General features: G+C 48.0%; 3 protein-coding genes across 3 annotated transcripts; 1 reads left to right on the top strand and 2 right to left on the bottom strand.

Moving 5' to 3' along the window:
• Window positions 1-257: 257 nt before the first annotated feature.
• On the bottom strand, window positions 258-4,000 carry mul2 (mitochondrial E3 ubiquitin protein ligase 2). Its single transcript, XM_030114165.1, has 6 exons — window positions 3,921-4,000; window positions 2,926-3,082; window positions 2,375-2,462; window positions 1,812-1,932; window positions 1,169-1,400; window positions 258-1,088 (listed from the first exon to the last, which is right to left on the bottom strand). The coding sequence occupies exons 2-6, from the start codon at window positions 3,040-3,042 to the stop codon at window positions 597-599; spliced, it is 1,050 nt and encodes a 349-aa protein (XP_029970025.1). The 5' UTR covers window positions 3,043-3,082; window positions 3,921-4,000; the 3' UTR covers window positions 258-596.
• Window positions 4,001-4,952: 952 nt separating this feature from the next.
• Window positions 4,953-10,037, top strand: alg3 (ALG3 alpha-1,3- mannosyltransferase). The gene is made up of 9 exons (XM_030114162.1): window positions 4,953-5,149; window positions 6,207-6,306; window positions 6,480-6,627; window positions 6,886-7,046; window positions 7,145-7,265; window positions 7,354-7,559; window positions 8,800-8,876; window positions 8,955-9,099; window positions 9,181-10,037. Exons 1-9 carry the CDS (start codon window positions 4,957-4,959, stop codon window positions 9,362-9,364), a joined length of 1,335 nt encoding a protein of 444 aa, XP_029970022.1. The 5' UTR covers window positions 4,953-4,956; the 3' UTR covers window positions 9,365-10,037.
• A 192-nt stretch (window positions 10,038-10,229) lies between these two features.
• vwa5b2 (von Willebrand factor A domain containing 5B2) lies at window positions 10,230-24,991 on the bottom strand. The gene is made up of 21 exons (XM_030114133.1): window positions 24,911-24,991; window positions 22,703-22,870; window positions 21,773-22,006; window positions 20,471-20,696; window positions 20,203-20,360; window positions 19,880-20,011; window positions 19,665-19,789; window positions 19,404-19,580; window positions 19,206-19,316; window positions 17,613-17,815; window positions 16,958-17,072; window positions 16,644-16,829; window positions 15,909-16,448; window positions 15,414-15,651; window positions 15,004-15,339; window positions 14,203-14,334; window positions 13,848-13,976; window positions 13,721-13,771; window positions 11,569-11,680; window positions 11,241-11,364; window positions 10,230-10,943 (listed from the first exon to the last, which is right to left on the bottom strand). The coding sequence occupies exons 2-21, from the start codon at window positions 22,839-22,841 to the stop codon at window positions 10,230-10,232; spliced, it is 4,182 nt and encodes a 1,393-aa protein (XP_029969993.1). The 5' UTR covers window positions 22,842-22,870; window positions 24,911-24,991.
• Between the last annotated feature and the right edge of the window lie 2,715 nt (window positions 24,992-27,706).

Genomic DNA, 27,706 nt, shown 5'->3' with positions numbered 1-27,706 from the left:
GACCAGAACCAGAGGGTGGGTGAAACGATCAACAGTTTTATCAACACTTTTGAGTTCACGAGTTAATTTATTGCCAGGAAATCAGTCAGTGTAAACATCACTGTAACAGTTACGTGATTAACCAGACGCTTCTAATAAAAAGCATCTTATCGATACAAGGAGAGTTCTTCTTCATGGATCCAAGCAGCAGTTAATAACATTAACTTATGTCAAAAAACATTATGAAGTGCTGCACTCAACTGAAAATGACAATTTTAAATCACAATATACTTAAAAAGCCCTCGAATGAAGACGGGTAAAGTGGCCGTTGTGAGGAGCAGCAGCCTCGTTCTGCAGTTCCTCCTTCTGAGACACACTGATGCTCCTCAGATCCAGAGCAGTGCGACTGTTTCTGCCACTGAATAAAAACCTCAGATCCCCAAGGTGCAAACAACAGCAGCCCTACATGACACCCGAATAAGGCACAAACACACTGAAATAAATATCTGGACTTTAAAAAGGACAGATTCTGGCGTCCGGAGTCGTTCGCTGAACCAAAGGTCTGCCTGCTTCGGTCCGCAGTTCTGTGCGCGGCTGAGTCCGGTGCTGGCGCCGGATCAGGTGTGATACAGCGGGATCACTCTGACGATGTCCCGCCTGCACACGGGGCAGCGGCGCTGCGGCAGGGCCTGGTAGCAGGCGTGGCAGCAGCACACGTGTCCGCAGTCCAGCAGGGCGCAGTCCCGGGGCCGACTGAGGCAGATCACGCAGCTGTTAGCCTCCGAGTCGGCGGATCGGTCGGCGGCGTGCGGCGTGAAGGCCTCGGCTCGCAGCCGCTCGAACTCCTGCCTCTCCCGCTCCTGCTCCCACAGCGCTTGGCGGTGGCGGTAGTAGCGCAGCCCCACCCAGAAGACGAGCGCCGCCCCCGCCAGGGCGGAAGCCACCAGCATTGCCTTCCACAGAACGGCCACGCTCTGGCTGTCCTCTCTCAGAGCGCCGAAGTCTCTGGTGCTCAGGAAGTACTCAGAACCGTTGGAAGGAGGGCCGAGACTCAGGGAGCCGTGAGCGTCCAGGACCAGCTCGCCCACGCCGGTGACGGTGGAGCCCACCTGGAAACACACCGGTGTTCATCGTGATGCTGACGCTTCCAGGGAAACCAGTGTGGACAGAGTCTCGTCTCTCCACTGACCTTCAGCATTTCCTCGATCTCCAGTTGACCTTTGGGCTTCTCCCCGCTGATGTACTGGCCTATAAGTTCGCCGAAGCCGTAGACGGACTGCTGAAACTTCTCGTGCGTGGTCTCCATGTACACCCCAGAGGCCTGCAGAGGGCACAGCACCCGGACCTCCGTCTCGTCTGAGCCCACCAGCACGAAGGGCACGGCGGACACTCGCTGGTGTAACACCCGGTCCACGTCCGTCCTGCTCCGTCACACACCATCACACACACACACACACACACACACACACACACACACACACACACACACACACCCCGTTTCTGTAGGTCCTTCACAAGCTGGATGACTTCTGAAGCCGTTGTTCCACTTGAAACCAGGATGTTTTCATCTGTTTGATCATTTTGACCCTTTGACTGACTGAACTGACTGGAATCCTTCTGATTCTACAGCTCTAGAAATGTCAGAAATTGTGGGACTAGTGAGTGTTTCTGCTGTTTTTCCCTAATTAACTTGAACTTAGCGACAGTGCTGAATATGTAAAACAGCTCTTGTAACAGGGGGGAGCTGTGGCCTCTGCAGCTCTTCCATCTTTGTTGAGTATGGCTGAAGTGACCACGGAGCACGGCCGACTGGAGGGGTCGGTTCTTCTCACCAGGACCGTGACAGGCTGTTCCACACCAGACTGTGTTCTCGCAGCATGAACTTCTGCAGCACGCCAACAGTTTCTTTGTGGAAGTGGCTCGTCAGAGGTTCACCCACTGGTCTCACTACACCTACAGAGGGCCAGGCGCACACACACACACACACAAGCATCAAGAAGCAAGCAGGAGCACACACATTACAACATTATCAGCACATCACCGCTATTGGCCGATATTTGCCTACAGATTAACTCCCGGACATCTGGCCGATGTTTCAAGTGTTTGTATTTGTCTGTTAAAGCCACTTCAGGATAGCAGTTAAAGTTGAAGTGACAGCAGGTCCAATTCAGTGCAAAGTGAAAATTTACACTGAAATGGAGTAAATTTCGGATTTCAGCATTAATATCCAGGCACCAACACAACGACCGGATGTTCAGGTCCAACCTGTCCATCATCTAGTGGTGTGTTCAGTGTTTGCCAGTCGGCCAAACACGGGCGGAAAGTATCCCGCATCGTTCATTCCTCACTTCACATTCCAAGATGTTTGTCAGTGAAGCAAAAGGAGAGTGATTACCTTCGATGACGGCGTACTGGAGACATGCTCCTGGAGTCACTTTCAAAATGTCTTTGAGGTTTCCGTCCACGGCGAGCTGCGGAGCGTTCTGATAACACCACACACACCGTCAGGACACACACGCAGCATTCATTCAGTTTAAATTCACTAACTTTTCACCAGCTTCTGGTTTCACCTGTGAACTCCTGTGCAGTGCAGTCATTTCTGACTGAAGCCGCTTACGGCCACATTCAGTGCATTTATTCTAATCATGTCTGTAGGACTGTCACTAATGTCCAATGAGTGAAGACTTCAATACCTGGCGCCATTCTGAGAGAAGTTCAATCTACAGATGTGCGACACAAAGAGTGACTTCCCAACTTTACTAGGAAGTTTTGTAAATCAACGCAAATTCTTTTTTTCTAACACCATTCAGACACAGGGTGACCGACAGCATCTTAAACATCAAAACAAAGGAATTAAAAAAAGAAATAAAGTCAAATCACTATAAAACTAAATGTAATAAAATGATCTGAATTGTTTTGAAGCCCACCGAAATGGACAGTACTCACATCCAGTTTGTCCACCGTCACCCGGCTCTTCCTGTACAGACAGTAGAAGAAGCCTGAAAGAGCCAGACTGGTGCCGAGACCGAGCGCCTCGGCGAGGGTCACTGAAAACTCCCCCATGATCCCCTCATCGGTGCCAGTCTCAGCCCAGAGACAGGTCCTGCACAAACACACAACAAAGCGATCAATAAGACATTCACACACTCTCAGCCTCTATTGCAGCCTGGTGCATCAGTGGGGAAACTCAAACTGAAGTGAATACCAGGGTCATTTAAAAAACACAAAGGAGAATTTAAGTTAGAAAAGCATTCACTGTAATCTGAGGAATCTGACACGCAATATGATCAATAAACACACTCAGGCACCCAGACAGTACTACAGCCTCACTGAAACCCGTGATGCACACATTTAATTAAATAACTGCCGCTATTCAGTCACTTAAAACTGAAAAAAACAGCTGAAATAAAAACTTACTGACTTCTAACCAGACGATGTAAGCAGTCATTTAAACGGGCACACTTTCATTTTCAAGAAAAGTTTCAATCACTCGCAGAGATAATTAGTAGTGAACAAAACAATCAATGTTATCAATCAATTACTGCTATCAGAAGATCCTTGGGAAAATATCAGGATATACATGTACTAAATTAAGGTTATTTTCTACCTTTTATAAGCTGTTTTCTTTTCCTACCTTTTTTTGTTCGGTTCGTGGCTCAGTGTTTTGTTTCAAACGCTGTTTAGCCCGTTTCAAAAGCTATTTTTAAAGTTTTCACAGCTGTTTCAGTTTTTAGTGTTGTTTGTACAGGTGTTAATGTTGTTTTACAGTTTTTGGAGTTATTTTTAGCCTCTAGCTACAAGCTCTGCTCATGACAAGAGAAAGTGACCTCTAAACGTTTTCACCACGTTCAACACGTTACTGCTGTATGAATGATTTCTACAACAGACGTTTATACACACCACACAACATTAAACCGCTGTCTCGATTCTGCGTTTTGTACCTGAAAGAGAGGAAAATCAGCCGACTTCCGAGCTCTGCTTCCACCTCTTCTTCTGCGGCTGCAGCTGGCAAACAGCGCTCAGCTCATTCAAACCCTCCACCGCCCCCTGCTGGACAGAGTCATATATACACCATCATAAACACAGCTCTAGCGTTACATAGAAGAGTGAACGCATTTTGAACGCAGATTAGATTAGATTAGATTAGATTAGATTAGATTAGATTAGATTAGATTAGATTAGATTAGATTAGATATCCCTTTATTACTCTAATTGTGGCAATTTTCTACATGTAAAGTATGAAAACTTTAACAGTAACAGGAGGATGGGATAATGAAAGACATATAAATCAATCAATTGATCAATCAATCAATCAATCAATTGATAAATCAATCAGTCAATCAGTCAATCAATCAATCAATCAATCAATCAATCAATCAATCAATCAATCAATCAATCAATCTTTATTAGTAGTGCAACTTTCATACTTACAGCATGATTTTCAGTTTGATTTAATGACCTCATGACCGCTTGGATTTTTTTAAAATTTTGTTTCTGTTTATCTGTTTATTTCTGTTTATTCGTCCTTTTTATTTGTCCAGTCAAGGATTAATTTATTGTGTGATTATCAAGCATGTATCTTGGATGGACCCACAGACAGAAATGCTTTACCTCGGACAGAAGATGATATGATAAATGCTTCTGTGTTTGGAGGTGTGAAGAGATTTTGTAATTGCTGCTAAATATTGTTTGTTTGGCTGCTAAAACTGTTGATACCAGGAAAAAAGAAAGAATATAGGATGATTTTTGATATGAAACGGTCCAGTTTGTGTGCTTTTCTATTTAAAGTGAATCTTAGTGCGATATTTATCCCATTTGGTGTATGTTTATTGATTTTATTATTATTATTATTATTACGCAAAGTGCAATGTACAAAACTGTATGTTTATTGATTATGCGGGACATTCACTGTTGACCCCGTCACGTGACGTAGACGCTGTGACACGTCAGCGCCTTACGTCGCTGCGCCTGGCCAACATGGCGGGAGGTGTGCGGAGAAAGGCTGCGGCCTCCCCGGCGGGCTCCACGGCCCCTCTGTGGGGGAAACTCCGCGCGCTTTGGCAGGACAAACATTTGGTCCTCTTCAGGGCGGAGTACACGTTACTGGTTGTGTCAGTTTTATGGTTTCTGGAGATCGGGATCAATGTGTGGGTCATTCAGAAGGTAGCATGTAAGTGACTGCGGCTAGTTAGCATGCTACAGTGTTTCACCATGTCAGTGGACGCGTGTGCGCGCTAAGAAACTAGCGTTAGCAGACTAGCCGTGCCACCTGTCAAAGGGCACTTCGCTCACTTATTTCAGCAAAGGTTCCCCTTAAAATAACTCTAAAGGCTGTTTGCTCAGCCAAGCATGTGTTTGTGAAATAAACTTCCCCAACGACGCTTAAAACGAAACCAGAGTGATAGATATTCCTTTTTTTGTTCTGTTTAAATTGTTTGCGAAGTTTCTCAATTTCTTCATTCATGAAAGTAAGTAAATATTATCAGCAGGCTTTTTTTGAGTTTCTTTCAAACGAATCGCACAATTTTTTCCACTGATATGACATGAATTGAATATTTATGTAAGCTTCCATTTGAAGTAACTTAAATGAAAAGTTTGCATTTATTAGCATCAGATTAAACTTTTAATCACTTTGTTCTCAACAGTGCATTGATTGACCCAGTCATGCTGTTTAGCTATATAATCCTAAATTATAGGCGAAATGAGAGTGCTTCTAAAATAACCTCTGGATTTTCTTTTAGTTAGCTGTAAGACTGGGTGGTTGTTTATACAATCAAAAATTATTTTCTAGCGTTGAGGTTGATCAGATAATTAACCCGCTTATTAAGACATACCTGTACACATCCAGCAGTTCCTGAAATAAATGCCATTTCTCACAGTTTGAAACTGCATTTAAAATATGGTAATGCTCATATTGCTGTTTATCTGGGAACTCGTCACAGGAGAGAGCAACCATTTGATGATTTTTACCAAATTAGCAAATTTAGAAAATTTCCAGTCATTCTGGTCTTTTTTGGGGAAAAGTACTTTACAACTGTATGCTAAAGGCAGAAACAAGCAAATCCAAAGATATTGGCTGTCAGACTTAAACAAGGGACAGAAGCTGTGAAGTGACAGTGCTAACCACTGCACCATGTGCACTTCTGATTCATATCCTGATTCTGGAGTTTGACAGTGTTACAATCTCATCTCTGTTGCGTTTCTTCCATTCATGCATTTCACGGCAGACACCGAGATCGACTGGAAAGCTTACATGGACGAAGTGGAGGGGGTCATCAACGGGACGTACGACTACACCCAGCTGAAAGGAGACACGGGGCCTCTGGTGTGAGTTTCAAACACCACCACACTCACTTCTGACCAGCGCCTTGAGAATGATGTAGGGCTGTGTGCTTGAGCTTCAAAGGAGTTTTTTTTTTATGTTAGATGATCTGGGAGTTGTAGTCATGAGAAGCATGCATGTCAAGTCAAACTGCGTCTCTTCCACCGTGTCCTCGCAGGTACCCGGCTGGGTTTGTTTACATCTTCACGGCTCTGTACTACCTCACCAGCCACGGGGCGAACATCCGTCTGGGCCAGTACATCTTCGCCGTGTTCTACCTCGTCACGCTGCTGCTGGTCTTCAGGATATACTATCGCACAAAGAAGGTAGGTGCCAAAACTTCCCAACACGTTGACTTTTTCAAACACAATATCCTTGTTCTTATATTTGATTTTGTGTGTAACTTTATGAAATGTTGTGTGAATTGTTTTATTTCTCATGTAAAAAAGAAGATGTCTGAGCTGAGGTCATCATTCCTAACTCTCCTAATCCATCCTCATCCATGCTCGTCCCGGATGGCTGACTGGGATCGTCAGTACAGATCGGACTCCGACTCTGAGTTGAAGTGGTTGTTTGTTGTGCAGGTTCCTCCGTATGTGTTCTTCTTCGTGTGCTGTGCGTCCTACCGGATCCACTCCATCTTCGTCCTGCGTCTTTTCAACGACCCGGTGGCCATGATGCTGCTGTTCGCAGCTGTGAACCTCTTCATGGACGGGAACTGGACTCTGGGCTGCGCTCTTTATAGGCAAGTATGGACTCCTTCCTCGGCGGGCTGCGGCTTGTTTGAATGACGGCGATTTGAGCGGCATGATGACCTTTGAACTCTTCCCATCTTTCTGACAGTTTAGCAGTTTCTGTGAAAATGAACGTGCTGCTTTTTGCCCCCGGATTACTTTTCCTTCTGCTGACGGAGTTTGGCCTCATCAGGACCATTCCGAAGCTTCTGCTGTGTGCAGGCATACAGGTGAGCACTCTGATCACACACACACACACACACACACACACACACACACACACACACGGAATGCGCTCATCCTGCGCCTCCCCCGCAGCTTCTGCTGGGCCTCCCCTTCCTCCTGGACAACCCCATTGGCTACGTGAGCCGAGCGTTCGACCTGGGCCGTCAGTTCATGTTCAAGTGGACGGTCAACTGGCGCTTCCTTCCAGAATGGCTCTTCCTGAGTCGATACTTCCACCTGCTGCTGCTGACGGCTCACCTGCTCACCCTGCTGCTGTTCGCGCTGCGCCGCTGGAAGAGGTGAGGGGACCGGGTGACCGTCACAGCGTCTCTGGATTTACCGCACTCACAGTTCAGCGGCTTTCCTTTGAATCCTTAAGAAACTGCTTTCATTGGCGCAGCAGGGGTTTGTGGGAGCAGTTCTTCATGCTATCACTGCTCAGCTTGCAGCTCATCCCACCAATGCATGTTCAAAATGATGGCACCACCGACAAGGAAATAATGAGGCGATCTAGTCGTTTGCAATTTCTGGCCAAGAAGCATTGTTAGAATGAAGACATCATTCTATCAGACACTGTTCTTCATGTCATCAACCTAAAGCCTGAAAACACAGAAAGATGTCTGCACATTATTGATCTAATTATAATGGGTATATTTACCAGCTGAGTTCTATTTCTGAAGCTAAATCTGCCTTTTTATGCACAATTTGATCTGAACCAGGGGTGTTCAACCCCTGGCTCTGGAGCCACATGTGGCTCTTTTTCACGCTTCTGTTGTGGCTCCCTGAAGCTTTCACTAAATTATACCTATAGAAACACTTTATTTTACACACCAGAATCATTTTAATTCTTGGCTATGTAAAAATACCTAAAATAGGAAAATATGCTAATATGGCCAGAATTTCTAAAATTGGAAAAACCTTACAATTAACTCAAAAAAAGAAAAACCTCAACACTGGTTAAAAAAAAGAGATAAAATTATTAAAATGGCTGAATGTCCTTCCTTCCTGCCATAAGACTGTTTAACCTCCCTTATAGTGTTTTCAGAGTTTTTAATTTCATCTTTTCTGTGCTGATATTAGTCGTGGTTAAGCCTCGTACATATTAATATTTAATTTTGATCCTGTCTTATTTGATATTGAACTTTATGACAACTTGTTCTGAGTGGATCATTGCTTGAAGGAATTTCCCTCTGTGAGGATAATAAAGTATTTCTATTTTAAATGAAAAAAAGTTGTCTGACAAATGCTAGAAAGGACGAAACTCCTAAAATCAGGTACAAAAACAGCTGGAAATATATTGACATGTTTGCCTTCCTAACTGTTTCTAAACCAGTATATTTAAGACTTTGGATGTTGTGTTCGCCTCATCTTAAAGTTTGAAAGTGTTTTGCAGCTCCATGTAAATTTGATTTGACAGAAATATAACACAAACAGCTGATTTGGTCATGAAGGCTGCAGAAGCCTGGTCCAGTGTCAGGACTCGCTGCTCCGGACCAGACGGTCTCCTCTTCATCAGCTCTTCTCTCCTCCCGGCTGCAGACCCGGAGAAAACCTCTTTGAGCTGCTGAAGCAGCCGAGCCAGAGGAGCGTGGCGCCTCAGAAAAGCACCGTGGATCATATCCTTGTGTTGAGCGGACGGCTCTGTGAGCGTGAGCCCGCCTGGCGTGTCCGATCAGACCTTAACCAACGATCACAGATCGTGCTGGTTCTCTTCACCTCCAACTTCATCGGCATGTGCTTCAGCCGCTCGCTGCACTACCAGTTCTACGTCTGGTACTTTCACACGCTGCCTTTCCTGCTGTGGAGCGGAGGAGTCAAGAAGCTGGCACACCTGCTCAGGTAGGAGTCTGGCCCCCCGCAGTCCCACGCCTCCACAGCAGCCGATTGAAGGAGATTGATGTTTTTGTCGTCCTCGTTCAGGGTTTTGATCCTGGGGCTGATCGAACTGTCGTGGAACACGTATCCCTCCACTAACAGCAGCTCGGCGGCGCTCCACGTCTGCCACTTCATCATCCTGCTGTGTCTGTGGCTGGCTCCGCCTCCGCCGCCGCCCTCCGCTCCAGGAGAGACGCCGCAAACATCCGACAAGGACAAACGGCACTGAGCCGCAGCCGACGGGGCAGGCGCCGCAGCCTCCGTCCTCCTCAGGGAGTCCCTGCGCCGGACGGTTCAGGAGCCATTCAAAGCTTCTCATCTCCGCCCACTGCTCAGAGTGGACGGCGCCGCCAGGCAGATCTCCACCTGGTGAAGAGGCACCGAGGATCCGCCGGCGGCCGAGGAGATGAGAGGAGAAAATGTGGATTCTCAGGTTTCATTTCCACACAGTTCACATGAGAAGTGGAGAAATCTTAAAAGTTTTACTGTGAGGGAGGAATGTGTTACACAGGATTGATTTCTGTTTGTGTCGAAGCTTCATTCTCTCCATTTTTCCTCTGGCTTACTACTTTTCCACCGTGTTTTACATGTGCACAGGTAGTTTCTATTAGGACACGAGATAAAATGAAGACTGTTAGCACCCAAACAAGAGGAAACCAGCTTTAAAGTGTCCGTAGTGGTAGAAGGCTTTAAGACAATCAGGCCAATCTGCTCTTTGATGAATTTCAGAGTCTCGACGAGATTGAATGTGAAAAACATGCAACAGACTGAAGCGTGGTTTAAAACACAGGTGCCTCCTGCACGTCATGCTCTGTCTCGTTTCTGCACGCCGTGGGTTTTATTCTCTTCAGACATGGAGTGAATCTGTGATTAGTTTATTAAACGATCATCCTGAAATCAAAGCCATCCTGGTTTGTGGTTAAACATTTGGCATCGTGGTACATTAGAGGTGCTACAAGCGGAAACCTGGACTCCTGGATGTCCATTCAGACGGTTGAAGGCATTCCTGTGATTGCATAAAGCAGATAGGTGAGAAAAGGCATCGGTGGGATGAGACCTCCCCACATGCAGGCTCGGAGCGCCGGCAGCCGGCCTCACATGTTGTTGGGGTTGTAACACAGCATGTTGAGCTTGATGTTCTCGTCCCAGTGGCGCAGCAGCAGGAAGAGCTGCCTGGCGGCGCCCCTCAGCCCGGCCAGGTCCACTCCCTCGGGCAGCTCCTGGCAGCGCAGCCACAGGTCGGCTTTGGCCGCCACCAGCTCCCACTCCATGAAGAAGCCGGCGCAGCGGTGCTCCAGCCAGGCCAGGGCCACGGCGGTGGCCCAGCTGGAGCCCTCCAGGTCCTCCAGGGCCAGCTGGCTGCCGCCGCCGGGCTCCGCCGGCCAGCTCTCGTACAGGTCGGTCTCGGAGCCGCGGCCGCTGTCGGCCTGGCCCCGGCTCTGGCTCTGGACCCGGGCCGGCTCCTGGGAGCCCTCCTCCGAGCTGGGCGGGTCGGGAGAGGCCACCGGCTCTCGGTCCGACCGGTATCTCCGGCGGAACCTGGGCTCCAGCGTCAGCGGGGCGTCGTCGGGTCTGGAGAGGGAGCAGGAGGAAGGCGAGAAGGTGACGTGATGGCCGGGCGCTCCGGGGGGCCTGGAGGAGGTGGACAGCGACGGAGCGCTGGGGGAGGCGCAGCGGAACGCCGGGCTGAGGCTGCGGCGGTGGAGGCCGTACGGCGAGGCCCGTCGCAGGCGGTCCAGAGGGATCTGCACGCACTCCGAGTACGTCTCCGTCAGCAGGAAGGCTCCCGAAGCCAGCTGGAGACGCACCTGAGGACACACCACCGACTCAGAGAGCTCTGACACACACACACTTCAACACACACCCAGCAGGTCTACAGCCACACACACCCAGCAGGTCTACAGCCACACACACCCAGCAGGTCTACAGCCACACACACCCAGCAGGTCTACAGCCACACACACCCAGCAGGTCTACAGCCACACACACTCACACAGGGACCACCGCAGAGCCACAGGTGGCTCCAGGCTGCTGCTCCACACCCCTTCAGAGATGCGTCTCCTGACCTTTAACCTGCCCGGGGTGTGAGTGTGACCGCCGCTCACCAGAGGAAGGTAATCCGGAGCTTCGCTTTCAGCTGGTTTCTCCGTCTCTGCAGATAAACAGTGGGACTTCAGAGGAACCTGCTTTCCCGATGAAAACGACGACCTGAGTCTTCCCAGTGGGAACCTGCAACCCCAAAAAAAAAACAGCTTCATCCTTTAGGTTTCTGTGTTGGTGTCTAAATCTTGGTGGAAATCCAATAAGTACAAACTGCAAGACTCTGTAGGCTATGTAGACAAACCATTTCGTCCTTCAGCCTAACCTCGTCCACCAGTTACCTTTAACTTGCTTTGGCACGGCTACATTTACAAGTGAAAGAGGAAGTCTTACTTGTTGCCGAAGAAGCTTTCCATTGACTTGCTCTCAATCGACCGATGTGATCGAGTGCCGGAGGCCCCGTGGACAGCAGGCGATGTGGGACAGTAGGCTCCTGCTCCCACATCTGAGACAACACGGGGAATAAACGCTAAGCAGTCGCTTTATAGAACTGTCATTATCGTTCTTTTAAATCTAACAGTTATCCTGTTCATTAAGAACAACTGGATTTTCTGCACAGATGGTATTGTTGAATACCATCAGAATGACTCAGTGAGATATTTCTTGGTATTTTGGTGTCATTTTGCTGAAGAGAGCCACGTCTGGTTCCACTGTGGCTCCAGAACCCCAAACTGGACGAGACCCCGCCAGTCCATATCACGTTCAATACAGCAGAGCCTCTTTACACCCAGCAACAGGAGCAAGATGTGGAGCATCCTTCCTCCTAATGGGGCACCAGTTAGCACCGGGTGCTGGACTGGAAAGCCTTTTGGTCCAGACCAGACGTAATGAGAGTTAAAGGTGCTGTAGGCAGGATTTTGCTAGTCAATGCTAATTGTTCTGTGTTTTCTTTGGATTAAATGTTAGAGTATCCATTGATAATCCTTTAGGAGTGTAGCATAACTGCACTACCGCGAGGGCGCAGCGTTTCCATCTGTCTCTGTTCTGAGCTGAAAAGGAATCTCGACAGCTCCAGGTATCTTTGACCAATCAGAAGAGCCCCTGAGGCTCTAACCGTGATTGGTCGAGGGGCGTTTGTTGCACGTTCTTGTGGGAGGGGCTTAACTTGCGTAAGGGCGTGATGTCAGAGAAAACAGGACAGGATTGGCTGTGCTGGGTTTCACATCGCCATCTTAGATGGGTCAAATCGCCATCTTGCTTAGGTAAACCTAAGCAAGATGGCGGAGATGCAGAATCCTGCCTACAGCACCTTTAAGATCTTGAGTTGTACAAAACTAGTCAAGAGCACAATAAATATCCCGACACTAGCTTGTGCTGCAATATGATGTATAATGTGATTAGGGATGCACTGATACTTCTTTTTTAAAGGATGAATATGAGTATGAACCTTTAGCGGCTCAACAGTACCTGGCACTGCTACGAGTCCTTAATGAATACCATAAAGCCTGTTCATATGCCATCACAGACGATACGTGAAGGCTGTGTGTCACAATGAACCACCTCCACACAGCCTCTGCATCGATGCTACGCGTCTATCTACACACCGCGCCGTGCGTGCTGTAGAGCGAGAGTCAGGCTTAGCATGTAGCATGGCTGGTGTGTGAGTCCTGACACTTGTTAGCATGTATCATGGCTGTGTGTGAGCCCTGTAACTTGGTACATGTAGCTCAGCTTAGGATCAAATCCCTTCCAAATCACAGACATCACTTGTGAAGTTGTGTATCGACGACTGCTGATGCGTGGCGTCACCACGTAACACTCTTTGGATTGGATTGTATCGGCAGCTGTTTCCATGCAGTGTCGGACCCAAAACCAGTCTCAGTATCGCTTCATCCCTGTTTTTCATCATCAAACTCACTAAAAGGCTGATTTTCTGTGAAGAGACGGATGTGAGCTTTACTGATGTGTGTTTAGAACACACTGATGTGAGATATGAAACACAGTCAGAAGACGTTTCCTGCTGGGTTCATAAGTTCTTAAGCGGCCGAGATGCACAATATCAGGTGACCATGCAATAACGTCAAGAAATAATTTAAAAAAAAGATTCATTCTTTAACTTGGATAAAGTCTAATGTCTAATCATCACCGTTTTCCTTGTTAACTGATTAGAACTTTATTTTTTGACTAATCAATAGCACAGTCTTCATATTTAAAATCCTGTAGGTTTGACCTTTCAGAGCATGAATGTACACAAACTTCATTCATCACACTTCAGTCCATTTGGTTTGGACTGATATTGTGCCTCACCTGCCATGAACATCTCCGCACATCGCTAGGGCTCCGAGCTCTGCAAAAACCACTATGTGTCTCAGCTGGGACATGAGTTCGAGTCCCCATCTCTTCATATGTCCATGTACAGAATACACAGTTTTTCCAAATGCTGTGTGATCATATCAGTCCAGAGACTTCTGGATTGGTCAGCCGTTCCACGTCGCAGCGTTAACGTCGTCTGAACTGTGTTGACTGAGTGGACAGCCATACTTACTAGAGTCCCAGGATGCAACGCTACAGGGTGAAGCGGGAGTGTCATCTTTATCTGAGAGATACAGAGATCGACCGTGACCTGAAGTCTTGAAACAGAGACGTGTGCTTTTGGGCTTCAGTCTGCTCACCTGCAGAGTCCCAGGCGTCCTCTGCCTCTTGGCTGTCTCTGCTGGTCCGTCTGCGGCCCAGTCCCACTGAGAAGGACCGCTGCCTCCGACTGCCCGACTGGGAGGCCGGCCGGCTGCCCAGATGTACCCCTGCACACACACACACACACACACACACACACACACACACACACACACACACACACACACACACACACACACACACACACACACACACACACACTAGATCCTCGTAACTCTGCCTGATGAGGGTTTCGCATCTTGACTCATCACTTTCTAGATCATTACTGTTGTCAGCCACAGCTGGCTGACGTGGTTGAGGTTCTATCCAGATGTGGTGGAGGAGGTTGCAGACCTGTGCTCTGGGGGTCCGTGCCGTCGGGTTTACTGGGGCTGCCGTCGGTGGCGGTGAAGGTGGTGTACATGCAGATGATGTTGCAGTGCTTACTTGTCTGGATCGCCTTCATACGGTTTCGCTTGGTCGAACCTGAGAAAACGTTAAATATGACACAGAAGAAGAGTTGGGTGTACACTTTAACAAACTAACAAGTTTAAAAACAAAAAGACAAACTTGGTCTCCTGAATGTTTCAAGTGAAGGAAGCTGGTTAATGTAAATAGTTTTGGAGTGGGATGTTTGAGTTAGTATAGTTGTTGCTATTTTGTTATTATTGTTCCAGGACTCTGGTGTTTCAATGGGAGTGATGGAGATTACAGAGAGCTGAGAGGTCAGAGGCCATCGTCAGACCTCACTGAGAATGAAGATGCTGCAAACAGAAGATTTTCGTTTCTATGTTTTACTGTAATTACCATCAGGAGGCAGGAGGCATTCATTTGTGATTTCAACTTGTTCAGGTTTTGTTAAAAGATATTAAATTAAATGTAAACTTTTCCATGGATTTAAACAAAGACGATCGGAGTTGTAAAAGTTCTGAGAAGTTCATAAAAGCCTCCAAAAGAAATCTGCTTAGCATTTCAAGTTGATTCAGCAGGTTTAGTAACACTGACGAGATGAGCCTGATTCAGCTGCAGCAGCATCAACAGCCTCAGTTTTTAAAGAATGGGCGTCCACTGGGAGTCTTGTTAATCCAGTTTTAGAAAGTAAACTGATCTGAAGCGGCTGAGGCGTCAGTGCAGAGGAGGAGGGTGGAGTCTGACCGTGTCCGGCGTCTTTCTCAGCCATCTTCTCGAAGTCTCTGATCACCGAGCGAGCCGTGAGCTGGTGGATGATCTCCTCCCACCGGTCCCCCCCTCGTCCCTCCCACTGGCCTCCGGCCCACGCCTCGGCCTCGGGGAGCTCCTGGCCTTCGGGGGTCCAGAGGTGTCCCAGGTCCACGGTGACCTCCCAGGACACGGGCCGGCCGCTCAGCATGCCGTGGATCAGCGAGCGGCACTGACCCGGAGGAGGATCGTGGGACGGAGCGGCGGTGAAGAGGTACTCCGGGTCGGTGAAGCTGTCCCAGTCCAGAGGGGAGGCGGGGAACAGGAGGCCGTCTGAGGTCACAGAAGTAGAGAGTCCAAGGTCACGGCACAGTGAAGCGCGTCAGAAGGAGGTCTGCTTTTCTTACTGGAGTCAGTGAGACTTCTGTGGGACAGAGTTCCTCCTGATGACGGTTTGGTCTCCGCGTCACTCTCCTCCAGCTTCCCCCCCAGAGTCTGGTCGAAGGAGACCCGCTCCAGAGCCCTCCTCAGCCGGTGCATCTCCAGCTCCCCCTGAGGCGAGGAGAAGCTCCGGGCCGCCATGGTGGATCGGGCCAGAGCTTTCTGCCTCCTCCGGGACTCTTCAGCTCCATCCAGACGCTCCGGCTGCGGCTGCAGGAGCCGGAAAACAGGCAGGGACACTCATTTAGCCCGAACAGAACAGAACAGACATTTATCTCACTAGATCTGATCCATTCGGACATATTTCTGCTGTTGTTTACTGGTGAACATTTTTGTCCTTTAAAGCAAAAAATCGAAGTGTGTTTGTGTTTTTGTCCACTTTGGTTCTGTGTTTTCTCTCTCCTTTCTGTTTTTGTGTGTTTCAAATAGAGAAAAATGAAAGACAGGAACAGTGTTCGGACCTTTTTGGTCTCGTTTTCAGGCGTGTCCGCTGAAAGGTTTTGCTGCCATGCCGAGTCAGCCCATCGAGACAGAGAAGACCTCTGTTCTGGAGGAGGCATCTTCTCCAGGCCCTGAGGCAGAGAGCCTGTTTCCAGAACCCCCCCGGAGGAGTGGGAGTCCGACCTGAAGCCCCCGCCGGCGGAGTCGGAAGTGGAGGCGTGGATGTGTGATTGGGACTGTGTCTGCAGACTGCGCTCGCTGCTGAGGGAGCAGCGGGTGAGGATGTACTGCTCCTGGATGTAGGAGGTCTCCTGGATCCTCCTCCTCACGTCGCTGGACCCGTCCGGCTCCGTGCCGGGGTCAGTGTCTCTGGCACAGGAGAACTCGGAGGAGATTTCTCTGGAGATTTCCCTCAGCGCCTCCTCCAGGTCGGCGCCGTCTGCGCACGTCACCACGGGCATGAGCTCTGAGGCGGGAGGAGGCGAGAGCTCGTCGTTGGACTGTCCGAACACGGAGCCCGAGGAGCCGCCGTGCAAACCCTTATAGTCCCGTCCTCCAGACTGCAAGACACAAACTCCACATAATGCCCATAATGTAAAGCGATCATCAGTCGTGATGCTGCAATTTCAACAATTAATTTAAATTCAACCAATCTCCATGGGGAATGGTTGAATTTAAATTAACTGTTGAAACTACATCATCAGAACTTCCTGTTTGGACTGATCTGAACACAGACAGAGAGGAGTGCAGTGTACCTCGGCCTGCTTCGTCTTGAAGAGCGTCATGTCGTAGAGCGTGCAGTATCCGATCAGCCGGTCCCCGGGGTACAGGGGGGGGATCTCGCTGGGCGACAGGAGAGCCTCCATGTTTTCTGGCAGGTACCAGTCGATCCGCACGTCAGTCAGCACGGGCTCGAAGGCCTTTTTCAGCGACTTGATCAACTGTCAGAGGAGAAGGAACACAGCAAGTGCATGGGTGCTTAGTTTTCCTGCGCCTTTGCTGCTGCTGTAGCAAGGCCTGGCTGTGGAAGCTCTTTTCCAGAAGGTGGCAGTGCTGCAGCGCTGCTGACCTTGGGCTGGAGTCTCTCCTCATCGTCTGAGAACTCGGTGGTCCCTCCTGTCAGTTTGGCAACACCCAGCAGAAGCCTCCTGCAGGCCCTGGGACCCAGGCCCACTCCAAAGCATCTGCAAAACGACATTCATGCATTCAATTAGTATTGTGGGATTTCTAGGACCGAACACCTTAAAATCACAATCAACACGTGTGTACTGTTTTCACTGATTGATTGTTGATGTCCTGTCTGCAGTAGAAATTTAGTGCTGCTTACACGCGTTGATGAAAAGGAAAATGTAGAGTTGTCTAAAATCCAGAGGAGAGTCAGGACAGGATAATTGAAAAGGTTGAGGTAAGCAGGAGAATACTAATGAGGGTTAAATGGAGTGATTCTGCACTGATGGAGGGCCTGGGGGAAACCGGAGGGGCGTGGTTCACACTGCAGAGGAAAGCACTTTAAAGGATTACAGGGCGGGGCTGAAGAAGTCTCCCTCCCTGTTTTTTCTTTCCTCCACATTGCTTCGCTCTCCGTCTTTCGTGATGCTGTTTGCTCGTGTCTCCTCAGGTCATACTTATCACCTTGCTCTGCACGTCTTAGGCTTTCAGTCTCAGTTTATCCAGTAGCTCAGTTTGCCCTCTAAATTTTTCCACGTCATTACATGAATTCATACCTTCCAGAACATGCATTTCTGCGTACCAGCTCCAACACTTTGGCCACATTGCCGATGGATCCGTCAGTGATGATGAAGACCTGACGGGGATAAGAGCGCTGCATGGGCTGCTGGTAAAGCCAGGACAGTGCGCCCAGGAGGTTGGTGCCCCGCATGTCAGCTCTCATCTTCTGCACGTACTCAAAGGCCTGCATTAGAGTTACCTGCATACAAGGAGGGATGCAGAAAAGACCTTCAGTACAGGAGAAGAATACAGGAAACCCTGTCCATCTGCCCCGACTGCAAAAACTGCCAGTCATGTCAAAAACACATTTACAGTTTGACATCAGATGAGCCCGTCGTTCATGACTGTGATCTTGTTGTGAAGTTGCTGGACTCACACTGTGGACAGACATGCATGAGGCCACGTCTCCCACCTCGCTGAAAATGCATGAAAAGCCACGATATGGTGAGGACAAAGTGCAAAGACCGCTGGTAAAACCTGATACTCTGCTGCTAAGGCAACCCAAGGACCTGACCTATTCCCTGATTAAAGACTAGACAAAACAGAACAGAAAGTCCTGCATGGCTGGAAAACATCTGCGTCCAGGAAACACAATCCAAAGGCTCCATCTTTTTTCTTTCACTGGAAAGCATTCATATGCAGTGAATTTTAACTCAGTATAATTTCCTGTTATTTTTCAGTGGAGGATCTAAGTTTTTTTCAGGAGACATTTTCTTTTCAGAATAACGGAGACAAATTTAGAAACTAATCAAATAAGCCTTGAGTGTGGCAGTTACAGACTATATATCAAGACTTATCAAACATTTCATATTAATAAATATTCATATTTTGAGTTGATGGTGATTAATAAAATGGTGAAGCGAAAAGCTGTGTCGGTCTGTACCGACGAACCCAGGACAACAAGAGTTGCTTGCAATGTGAAAAACATCAGGAAGAGCAGGATTTAGCAAAAATTATAAGTCGCTATGAGACAAAACATGATGTACTGAGTGGGCTGAGGTCTGCAGATCGCCGTGGACTGCAGTGCATGATGGTACGAAGTTGCACGAGAAGTGATTTCTCGACCAAAAGAGACCTCACTGGCCACTGGTCTGGTAGGTAGTGTATGGTCATATAAAACAGTGGATCGATGTTGTGCAGTTGTGCAAAGTTGGTGGAGGGATGTGGTGCGTTACGTAGAGACGGTGTTCTGTTCTACAATTCGGTCTGATCTTGTTGACATCTCGCGGACAAACGACCAAACGACTGCCTATGCTCGAGTATGAAAGGCCAGGTGAATGGTTGTATGTAATACTAGCACAGTCATCCACGAACACTGGCAACTGGTAATCGTTTAGCACAATCAGTTTCCCTGCGACTGCATACCCTGTGGTAAGGTTTTTCAGAATAAGAGATCTCACACGTTTACGACTGCGACAGTACGCAGCCTGGTGTGAAAGGGGGTTTAGGAGGAAATGTGGCAACTTGTAGGTCAAGTACCATGAGGAGGGAGCTCATGATGCAACATGACCACTTTCCTCTGTCAAAACCACACAGACAAGTGATATTCTGGTCATTTTCTTCTGTACCACCAGAAACATCATACTAACATCGGTGCAGAGCTTGCTGGAGGTAAACAGGGGTTTGATGGTGGTCCCAAAGCCCACAATGTTGAGCATGGTCCCTGGAGGGAGGCTCTTCAAAGCCACCACCATGGCGTCCTGTGGAAACCAGAAAGGATCCGTCAGTCCTTCGGGGCTCCTCTCAGTGTCCCCGGTGATCCGGGAGTGTCTGTGGCGGCGGCTCGCCTTCACTCGGTGGATGTTGGTGCCGCTCATGCTGCCACTGCGGTCCACCAGGAACAGCAGCTCCCTGGTGGCTCTGTGCAGCTCCAGATGTTCGCTCAGCAAGTCGGGACAGAAGTTCAGCATCAGGACGGGGCTGCTCAGGACGTCCTTGTGGTATCGTTTCCTCACGAACTCCAGCTGCAGACGGGAAAAAGACACGGATGCTTTCATCTTCATTTCAATCAGGAACAATGTGAAGAAGGAAGGGTAACGAGAGGCGACCTTTCTCTCGGGATCTGGGTCCTTGCGGGTGCAGCGGATGAAGTCTCGACGGGAGCAGATCAGCTGTTCATACTCACTGAAGGAGAGTCTGCCTTTCTCCAAGATGACCAACGGGCTGTGAGATTCTGTGTGTTCGAGGACGGAAGCTCGATTTAGAGCCAAAGCAAACAGAATGAAGCACTCAGACTTTAGAAGGAAGGCTCCTAAATGCTGACCACTCAGGTGCAGAATGATCTCTATGTGTCGGTCATATGGATGCTCCTGAGCCAGAGTGATGTAGGTGGCAGAAGCACTTTGGGCGCTGGGATCTGCATCGGCCCTCAGAGCGTGAGTGGGGCTCTCCAGTCCTGCAGCAGGGAAAACAAGGACAATAATGCATGTTCTCAGAAGATCAGCACCGGCCAGGCATCATGCTAAATTAGAGGTGGAACAATTGAAAAGATTTGGGGATTTTTTTTCCACTAAGTAGTCTAAATAGCAAGCATCGCTGGCGGATGCCCCTCAGGTTGACCCCAGCAGGTGAGGAGGGGGTCTGTACCAGCCAGCAGACACGCCCCTCGAACCAGCAGCTGGAAGTTGAGCTCGTAAGGCGCCAGGTTGACGGCAGGACTGGTGAAAACACTGTGAACACACTGCTGCTCCGGGTCTGACGCCCGGTCAGGCTTTCCTGAGGTGGAGCCGAAACAACTGGTGGCCCTGAGGAGGAGCGCAAAGAAGACGGCTTCACAACGGAGTTTCAGCCGCCAGTCTGAAACCCATGACTTCCAGAATATGCAGAGGGGTGTCTCAGTTATTGGCTGAAATACCCCGTTTCAGTCATTTTGCCGCCATTTTCACTCCTGCTGGACGTCATCTGAGCGGTGACGATGGGGGTGAGCAGGGTGGGGTAGACGATCCGGATCGCTCCATTTTCCAGCGTGGGGAGTTCAAGTGTGGTGCTGATGACGACGGACACGATATCCATGGGGCCAATGACGCCGATGCCCACGATGAAGGTGGTTCGCTCCAGGTCCTCGTCCAGGAGCAGATGACCTAAAAGAACAAAAGACACCAAGGATCACATGGTAAAATCAGCCTGCTGTCACGTATCTTGAATTTGAGCTTGGATTTCCATGAGCGAAGAAGTCTGTGTATGGAATTATACACGTGTCTCATGTTGTCCTGCACCGGAGCTCCCAACAGCTCAAACACACAAACACACTTTCTTTCCCGGCAGAAAGGTTGGCAGTTGATCCCCGGCATCCTCAGACAAGACAGCAACGTTTCTGCTCGATAAATTCTTGTAACTTGCGATTGATATGCTCTGTATGGACTGAGTGCATCAGACAGGAAGTCAAATTTACTGCTCTGCCTTCGTCTGAAGCAGGACATGCAGGGATCAGATCTTCACACCAGGACTGCACCAGACTCAGTCATGGTTCAGTCCAGCTGCCATGGAAAAGGTTGATGCTGTCGGACAAATACAAATCTTACATGCTTGTGTTTTATCCATCCATCTTTTGTACCACAATATGCAGCTTCAGGTCGTGTGTCAGCCCCCCCCCCCCACACACACACACACACACACACACACACACACACACATGCATGCATGCACGAGCGCATGCACACACACAGCCTTTTGCCTACATATTTGCTTTTAATAAATGCATTATGTTCTGCTTAAATGCACAAAGTCAATGTTATTATCCCCGAGGGATGATTTGTGCACCCAGCAGTAAAACATAAATAACAAAGATAATGTCCATACAGCACACACACACACACACACACACACACACACACACACACACTCACACATATACAAACCTGTTTCCATCTATGGCGCAGACTGCAGGACACACAGGAGCTGCGATGTTTGTCGGATCGACACATAACTGTGATGACCCTCAGCTTCCTGGGTCTGTTCCTGTGCTCCTCTACAAATTACTCAGGTTGTTCAGGGTTTTTTGTGCATTTTTTTTTTTTAACTCAGAGAACTTTATAATTGTCTCAAAAGCTTGCTCATGAGGGAGTTGTGTTTTGTTTTTTTACCACCTGCTGGAGTCGTTTACATGCTGGTGAAAGTTAATAATTGGTTTGAGTTCCCTGTGTGTCTGAGCGCTCACCGTTGGTGCACTGCATGTCCAGGCTGGAGCTCCCGCAGCAGCCCCACTCCCGGCCGTTCCCACAGAGGCCCTCCACTCCAGGCCCAGCTCCAGACCCAGAGCCGGGGCAGCAGTCCAGACAGCAGTCCTTCAGCTTGCCCCGGCTCTGGATCTGAACCCCGACCATCCGACCCGCCATCGCAGCCTCAAAGCCCACCACGACCTCCTTCTCCCCGAGAGGGTACACAAACACACCTGAAGGGAGGGTCAGACGACAACAGGTCCTGTCACTGCTCACATACAGGAAGTTCAGAACCATTTTCTCAGAAATAGACTGTTTCTTAATAAAAACACCACCTGTTAACCGACGCTGACTGCACAAACATGGCTGTAGATATTTTCACCTTTAAGAGTAAAGCAATGTTTCTGATACCACTCAGTAGTTGTCTTTTGAGCTGAACAGGTGGAGTCTTCATCATCTTTAAATAAACTGATCTTTCTCAAAGGAAGACAGAACTCTGTCAACCTCAACCCATTCAGAGTTCAAGGGTCAGATGATGTGCTGAGAGGGAAAAGATCCTCATTTAAATGTAACTTTAGAGGAAACCACAAGCATTGATTGACGGGACAGCAGTCTCTGTCACATTGACTCATGTCAGTGTTCAGTATGTGTGATGTTTCAGTTTCAGCTCCTGCAGTTTGTCCCAGCAGAGTTTCAGATGGTAAAATTGACTCCAAGTGTTCCTACTTTTGGCGTCAGACAGGGGTTTTCACTCTGCACCTCTCCTCTGACCACTGATGCTGAGAAATGAATCCGTTTGTTCCCTCCAGAGGTGGTGGAATCGCTGGTGCAATTCTCTACTATCAGACCGTCCCAATAACTTAACTATACCTATTAATAACTATTAATAATTAATAACTGTAACTTTATCAGACCGTCCCACTGCTCACCTTCCACAGACTCCACGCCGGCGTTGGCGTAGGTGAGCTGAGCGCTGATGCCCATGGAGCAGCCGTTGGCGCAGGACTTGATGCAGGACGCTTTGAGCAGCAGTGGTTCCCACGTTGAGCGGTTCCTCAGGCCCACCATTGTTTCTGAACCACAGACGTCCTTCTGTGCTGGATGCGTGAAACACACACACACACACACACACACACACACACACACACACACACACACACACACACACACACACACACACACACACACACACACAGGTTCATGTCTCTTATTTCCCATTAACTGTGAAATCGGTCACTTTTTCTTCTAAAAGCATGGTCTGTGTTTGCGAGGTTAGTTATGTTTGTTTCTGTGTAAGCGCCAACCTTTTCCCTGTCCTCAGGCTCTTAGCAACCACTGGAGAACAACAGGCCTGGTTAGTCATTAACTGTGGAGGTCAGCTCTTATCCCCCTGGATCACACCTGACATCTGTGATCACTGCTCACTGGATGCAAACACACGCCTCCTGGCTGTTACCGCGCTAACTTCACTCAATGTAGAGCCACTTAGCCCCGACTGCGACCTGTACATCTTCCTGTGATTCTTTTTTTTTTTTTCCTATCAGAAAGTTGTTATCAACCCACCTACCGAGCAGACTTTCCATTCTCTCAACCCGTGTCCTCACGACTGACTGCTTAATAACTCTGAGTGCAACAGGTGCTGCTGCGGACCACTTAGTGACAGACAGAATCCATAAAGCAGTGTGTGTGTGTGTGTGTGTGTGTGTGTGTGTGTGTGTGTGTGTGTGTGTGTGTGTGTGTGTGTTTGCTGTGATCCAGATAATGCTTTTTCTTTTTTTTTCCATCTACCTTTCTAACAAGATCAACAGCTTCTTTCTGGCTGCTGTGGCCTCCGCTCATAACCAGCAAATGAATTCCTGCTTTGTGGCAAACTGATGCTGTTAGAGGACACACACACACACACACACACACACACACGCTCAGTCTCGTATTTCTATCCTCGTGGGGACCTTCCATTGACTCCCATTCATGTCTAGCCCCTAACCCTGACCCTTACCCTAACCCTAACCCACACCACAACAAAGCCTAACCCTAAAGAAATGTTTTTGCACTTTTACTTTTTTCAGTAACAACAACATGGTCAAGAAAACACTGTTTCTCCTACTTAGGACCGGAAAAAGGTCCCCACAAGGCACGTCGTTCCACGTTTTGCTATCCTTGTGGGGACATTTGGCCCCAACAAGGATAGAAATACGAGAACGCTCACACACACACACACACACACACACACACACACACACATACACACACACACACACATACACACAGACACAACATAATGCACAGCACTGCAGTCTTCTTCAGATTTATTCAGACCTCTGGCCAAGATCCCGAATGAGTCCAACAGTTTTTAGGAAGCAGAAAACGTGTTGCTCAGTGTGAGTGTGTGTCGCTGGATCATGAGTCTGTGTGTGTGTGTGTGTGTGTGTGTGTGTGTGTGTGTGTGTGTGTGTGTGTGTGTGTGTGTGTTCCACTCACTTGTCAGCTTTGAAACACAGAATATGGGATGCTGGTGTTGGACACTGCAAATTTTCCACATTGCTGAATTAACTCTGAAAGTGTTAAGAGTGGCCTCATATATACACTGTTGTAGTGTTAGACGTAAGTGTTAAAATATCCACTTTAAAGTGTTCATTCTAAGAATGAACACTGTATAGAGTTAAATAGGAACACTGGTCAACAGAGAGGAATATTAATATAACTCCACAGAGTGTCAGCATTAGAAAATTAACACTGGTCAGTGTTGAGATTTTAACACTACAAAAGTGTATATACAGTATGAGACCACTCTAACACTTTCAGAGTTAATTCAACACTGGAGAATTTGCTTTTACAATTATGTCTGATACAGAAGTACAAATATAAATAATAATAACAATAATAAAAAGCTCCAATATTTTGTCAAAAAAATGACCACGTTTGACATCAGTAGTTTTCCCACGAGGAAATACGTCAGTCCCTGTGTTTACTCCGGGAGATGGAATTATTCTGCCTGGTGTTTTGCATTATAGCAAAGCTGGCAAAGAGTTAGAAATGCTGCAGTCTCCAGATGTCAGTTACAGCTTCAGATAGAAGGAGGAGCAGGAGGAGGAGGAGGAGGAGGAGGAGGAGGAGAAGAATGGTAGAGGAGGACTTACTGTACTGATCAACACAGAGCTGATGATCTGCCTGAGTCCAGTTCCTGCATCACACCATCAGAACATCTGCTGCAGGTTTCCTTCTGAAACAGAGTGAGGAGCTCTCCTGCTGTCAGACCCCCACCTCTCTCTCTCTCTCCCTCTCTCCCTCCCTCTCCCTCTCTCTCGCTCTTTCCCTCTCTCTCGCTCTTTCCCTCTCTCTCTTTACAGAACAGCAGCAGGGATCAACAGTCTGACTTGTCAGAGAAAAGCTGAATCATCTAGTTTGATAGAATTTAAATAACTGACTTTAAGACACTGTGTAGTGATCTGGAGATCCTTCCTCTCCTCCTCTCCTCGGCGTTATAACCTCTCGCTGGGAGCTCTCCCTCGCGCTGTCCAATCGCATGCAGAGCGCCGCTTCCTGTCCTGGTGTGCTCACCTGCTCTGACCTGCTGATCGGGAGCTGTGATCATGAACCTGCTGCAAAAGAGGCAGCGCCTGCTTCTCATCCAGACAATTGGCCGTGATGGTAGCAGCCCCATAATTCACGGCTAATGGCTGTGCTGGAGAGAGGAGGGGTGGGTGGGGGAGTGCTCTGCCTCTCTCCAGCCTCTCCAGCAGGTCAGCAGCAGGCCTGCTGGAGAGGTGACTCTCCAGCTCTCAATAAGTACCAGAGCAGCTCAGAACAGCCCCCACATCCACACGCTACTGAATACTGATGAGAGCTTCATTCTGTATACCGAAACCAGATGATGAACTCCATGTTTTTATCCTCAGTAAAATTCTCTCTGTCTTTCTCCACATGCTGCTGAGGATCTGTTTAGGAGGGTCTAAGGACTCTCCAGAGAGCACTTTATTCCAACAGAGGGCTGCTTTCACACCTTGAAGCCGTCTGCAGACAGAAGAGGAAGGAAGGAACCTCACTGTGGTTTAAACTGATTACGATGAACATTTATGTTCATCTGTGCGTAAGAAAATATTCACATCACTGCCATTCAGTAGTCCGTAGGCTATTCCAGGTGTTTATGCTGCTGTAAGCTTTTTTTGTTGCAATTTTAAGCAGCGTTCTGTTCGATTCACACAGTATAAATCTCTCTTTATCATCATATGTCTGGAACAAAGACGAAAACCGTTTAATATTCAGTCCTTTTGATTTTTTTTTTTTAAAGAGCATTAACCAATGCTTCTGTTACATTTTATGATGTCTTTTGAATGTTGGATTCCGTATGTCAGGATCAAATATTTGCTGATGACAAAGTAATTAAAAGTGTGTGTGTGTGTGTGTGTGTGTGTGTGTGTGTGTGTGTGTGTGTGTGTGTGTGTGTGCTAACAGACAGACTGAACGGTCCTTGTTTTCTACTCTGAGTCCTATTCTGCCCCCTTGTGGCGGTTTGTTTCATTTCTTGAACTGAGTGAAAACCAGAGAGAAGAGTTGCTGCAGCAGCAGGAAACATGAAACCGTTGCAGTGACACACAGGAAGGTCCCAGACTGCTACGGAGGTGCGTATGGATCCAGATCAACGACAATATGCCAGGACTCCTCACAATGAGACCCTGCTCGGTGTCAGTATGTGACCTGGCTGTCTGACTGTTGCATGATTGCACGGTGTCTGAAGATGAGCTTGTTCCTGGACAGGATTTATCTAATGTGGACACAAAAAACTTCTGTTTTTCCTTTTGCCTGAATTGTGCCACAAATGCTGCTCTCAACCATAAAAAATATGGATATTAAAATATCATTAATGTATATAGAGATGTAGGTGTTGGATGTGTACATGTGAAGACGAGCACTGAGACATTTCCAGATGTTTGCTGCTGCTGCGGCATTTCTCTGGCTGTCACTCATAAAAATAATAATAATAATCAATAAATGGAACAAAACGCCACATGGGGGCAGAATAGGACACAGATTTGAAAAAAAGGACTGCTCACTCTATTGTACATCTATTTGCAGCCAGACGCACACGCACACACACACACACGCACGCACATACAAAACGGTGTTAAACACAGAATCAAAAATACTATTTAATGTAGAAGTTGCAAAAGAGCAATACTGAAATGTATCCTTTAATGCAAGTAACATTACATGACTTGAATTCAATATGAGTAAATATACTGTTGGAATAAAGTTCTCAGTCAGAAGTGTAGAGTTCACTCTACCACATGTATTATCAAAGTATATCAAATTACACCCAACAGTCTCAAACAATGTAAAAAAAAACCTGGAGACATGCAGTAAACCAGGATTCAGTCAGTTGTGAATGTCAGTGTGTGTGTGTGTGTGTGTGTGTGTGTTTGTCCTGTCATGGACTGGAGACCTGTTCAGGTGGATCTGTCCTCGCCTGTCTTTTACCTGTCTTCACCTGTCCTCACTCTTCCAGATGTCCCTGTCCTCATCTGTCCTCACCCGTCCAGGCGTCCCTGTCCTCACCTATCCTCACCTGTCTTCACCTGCCCAGGTGTCCCCATCCTCACCCGTCCAGGTGTCCCTGTCCTCACCTGTCCTTGCCTAAAGTTAGCTGCGATCGGCTCTATCACCATGTAGCTCCATCACCATCGGCTCCATGTAGTTTTGCACCATCAGGTGTTAAGATAACAGCCATGCGGTGGACGAGTGAAGAGGACATGAACATGTGTTTCGCTGCAGATCAGGCCCATCAGCTGATTCTCCTCCCTTTACTGGATAAAAAAAGGTGGATTAACTTGAAGCTTTAGTATTCCTGCGGTACCGTTAACCATCAGAACCCATTTGCTGCGTACTTAAAGCAAAGTAAAACGTGATAAAAATGGTTAAAACTATTGTTTCATTAA

This window comes from Salarias fasciatus, chromosome 18 (genome assembly GCF_902148845.1).
Source record: "Salarias fasciatus chromosome 18, fSalaFa1.1, whole genome shotgun sequence".
NCBI classification, from domain to species: Eukaryota; Metazoa; Chordata; class Actinopteri; order Blenniiformes; family Blenniidae; genus Salarias; species Salarias fasciatus.
Note: the sequence above shows the minus strand (reverse complement) of the source record. Positions and strands in the feature narration are given on the sequence as shown.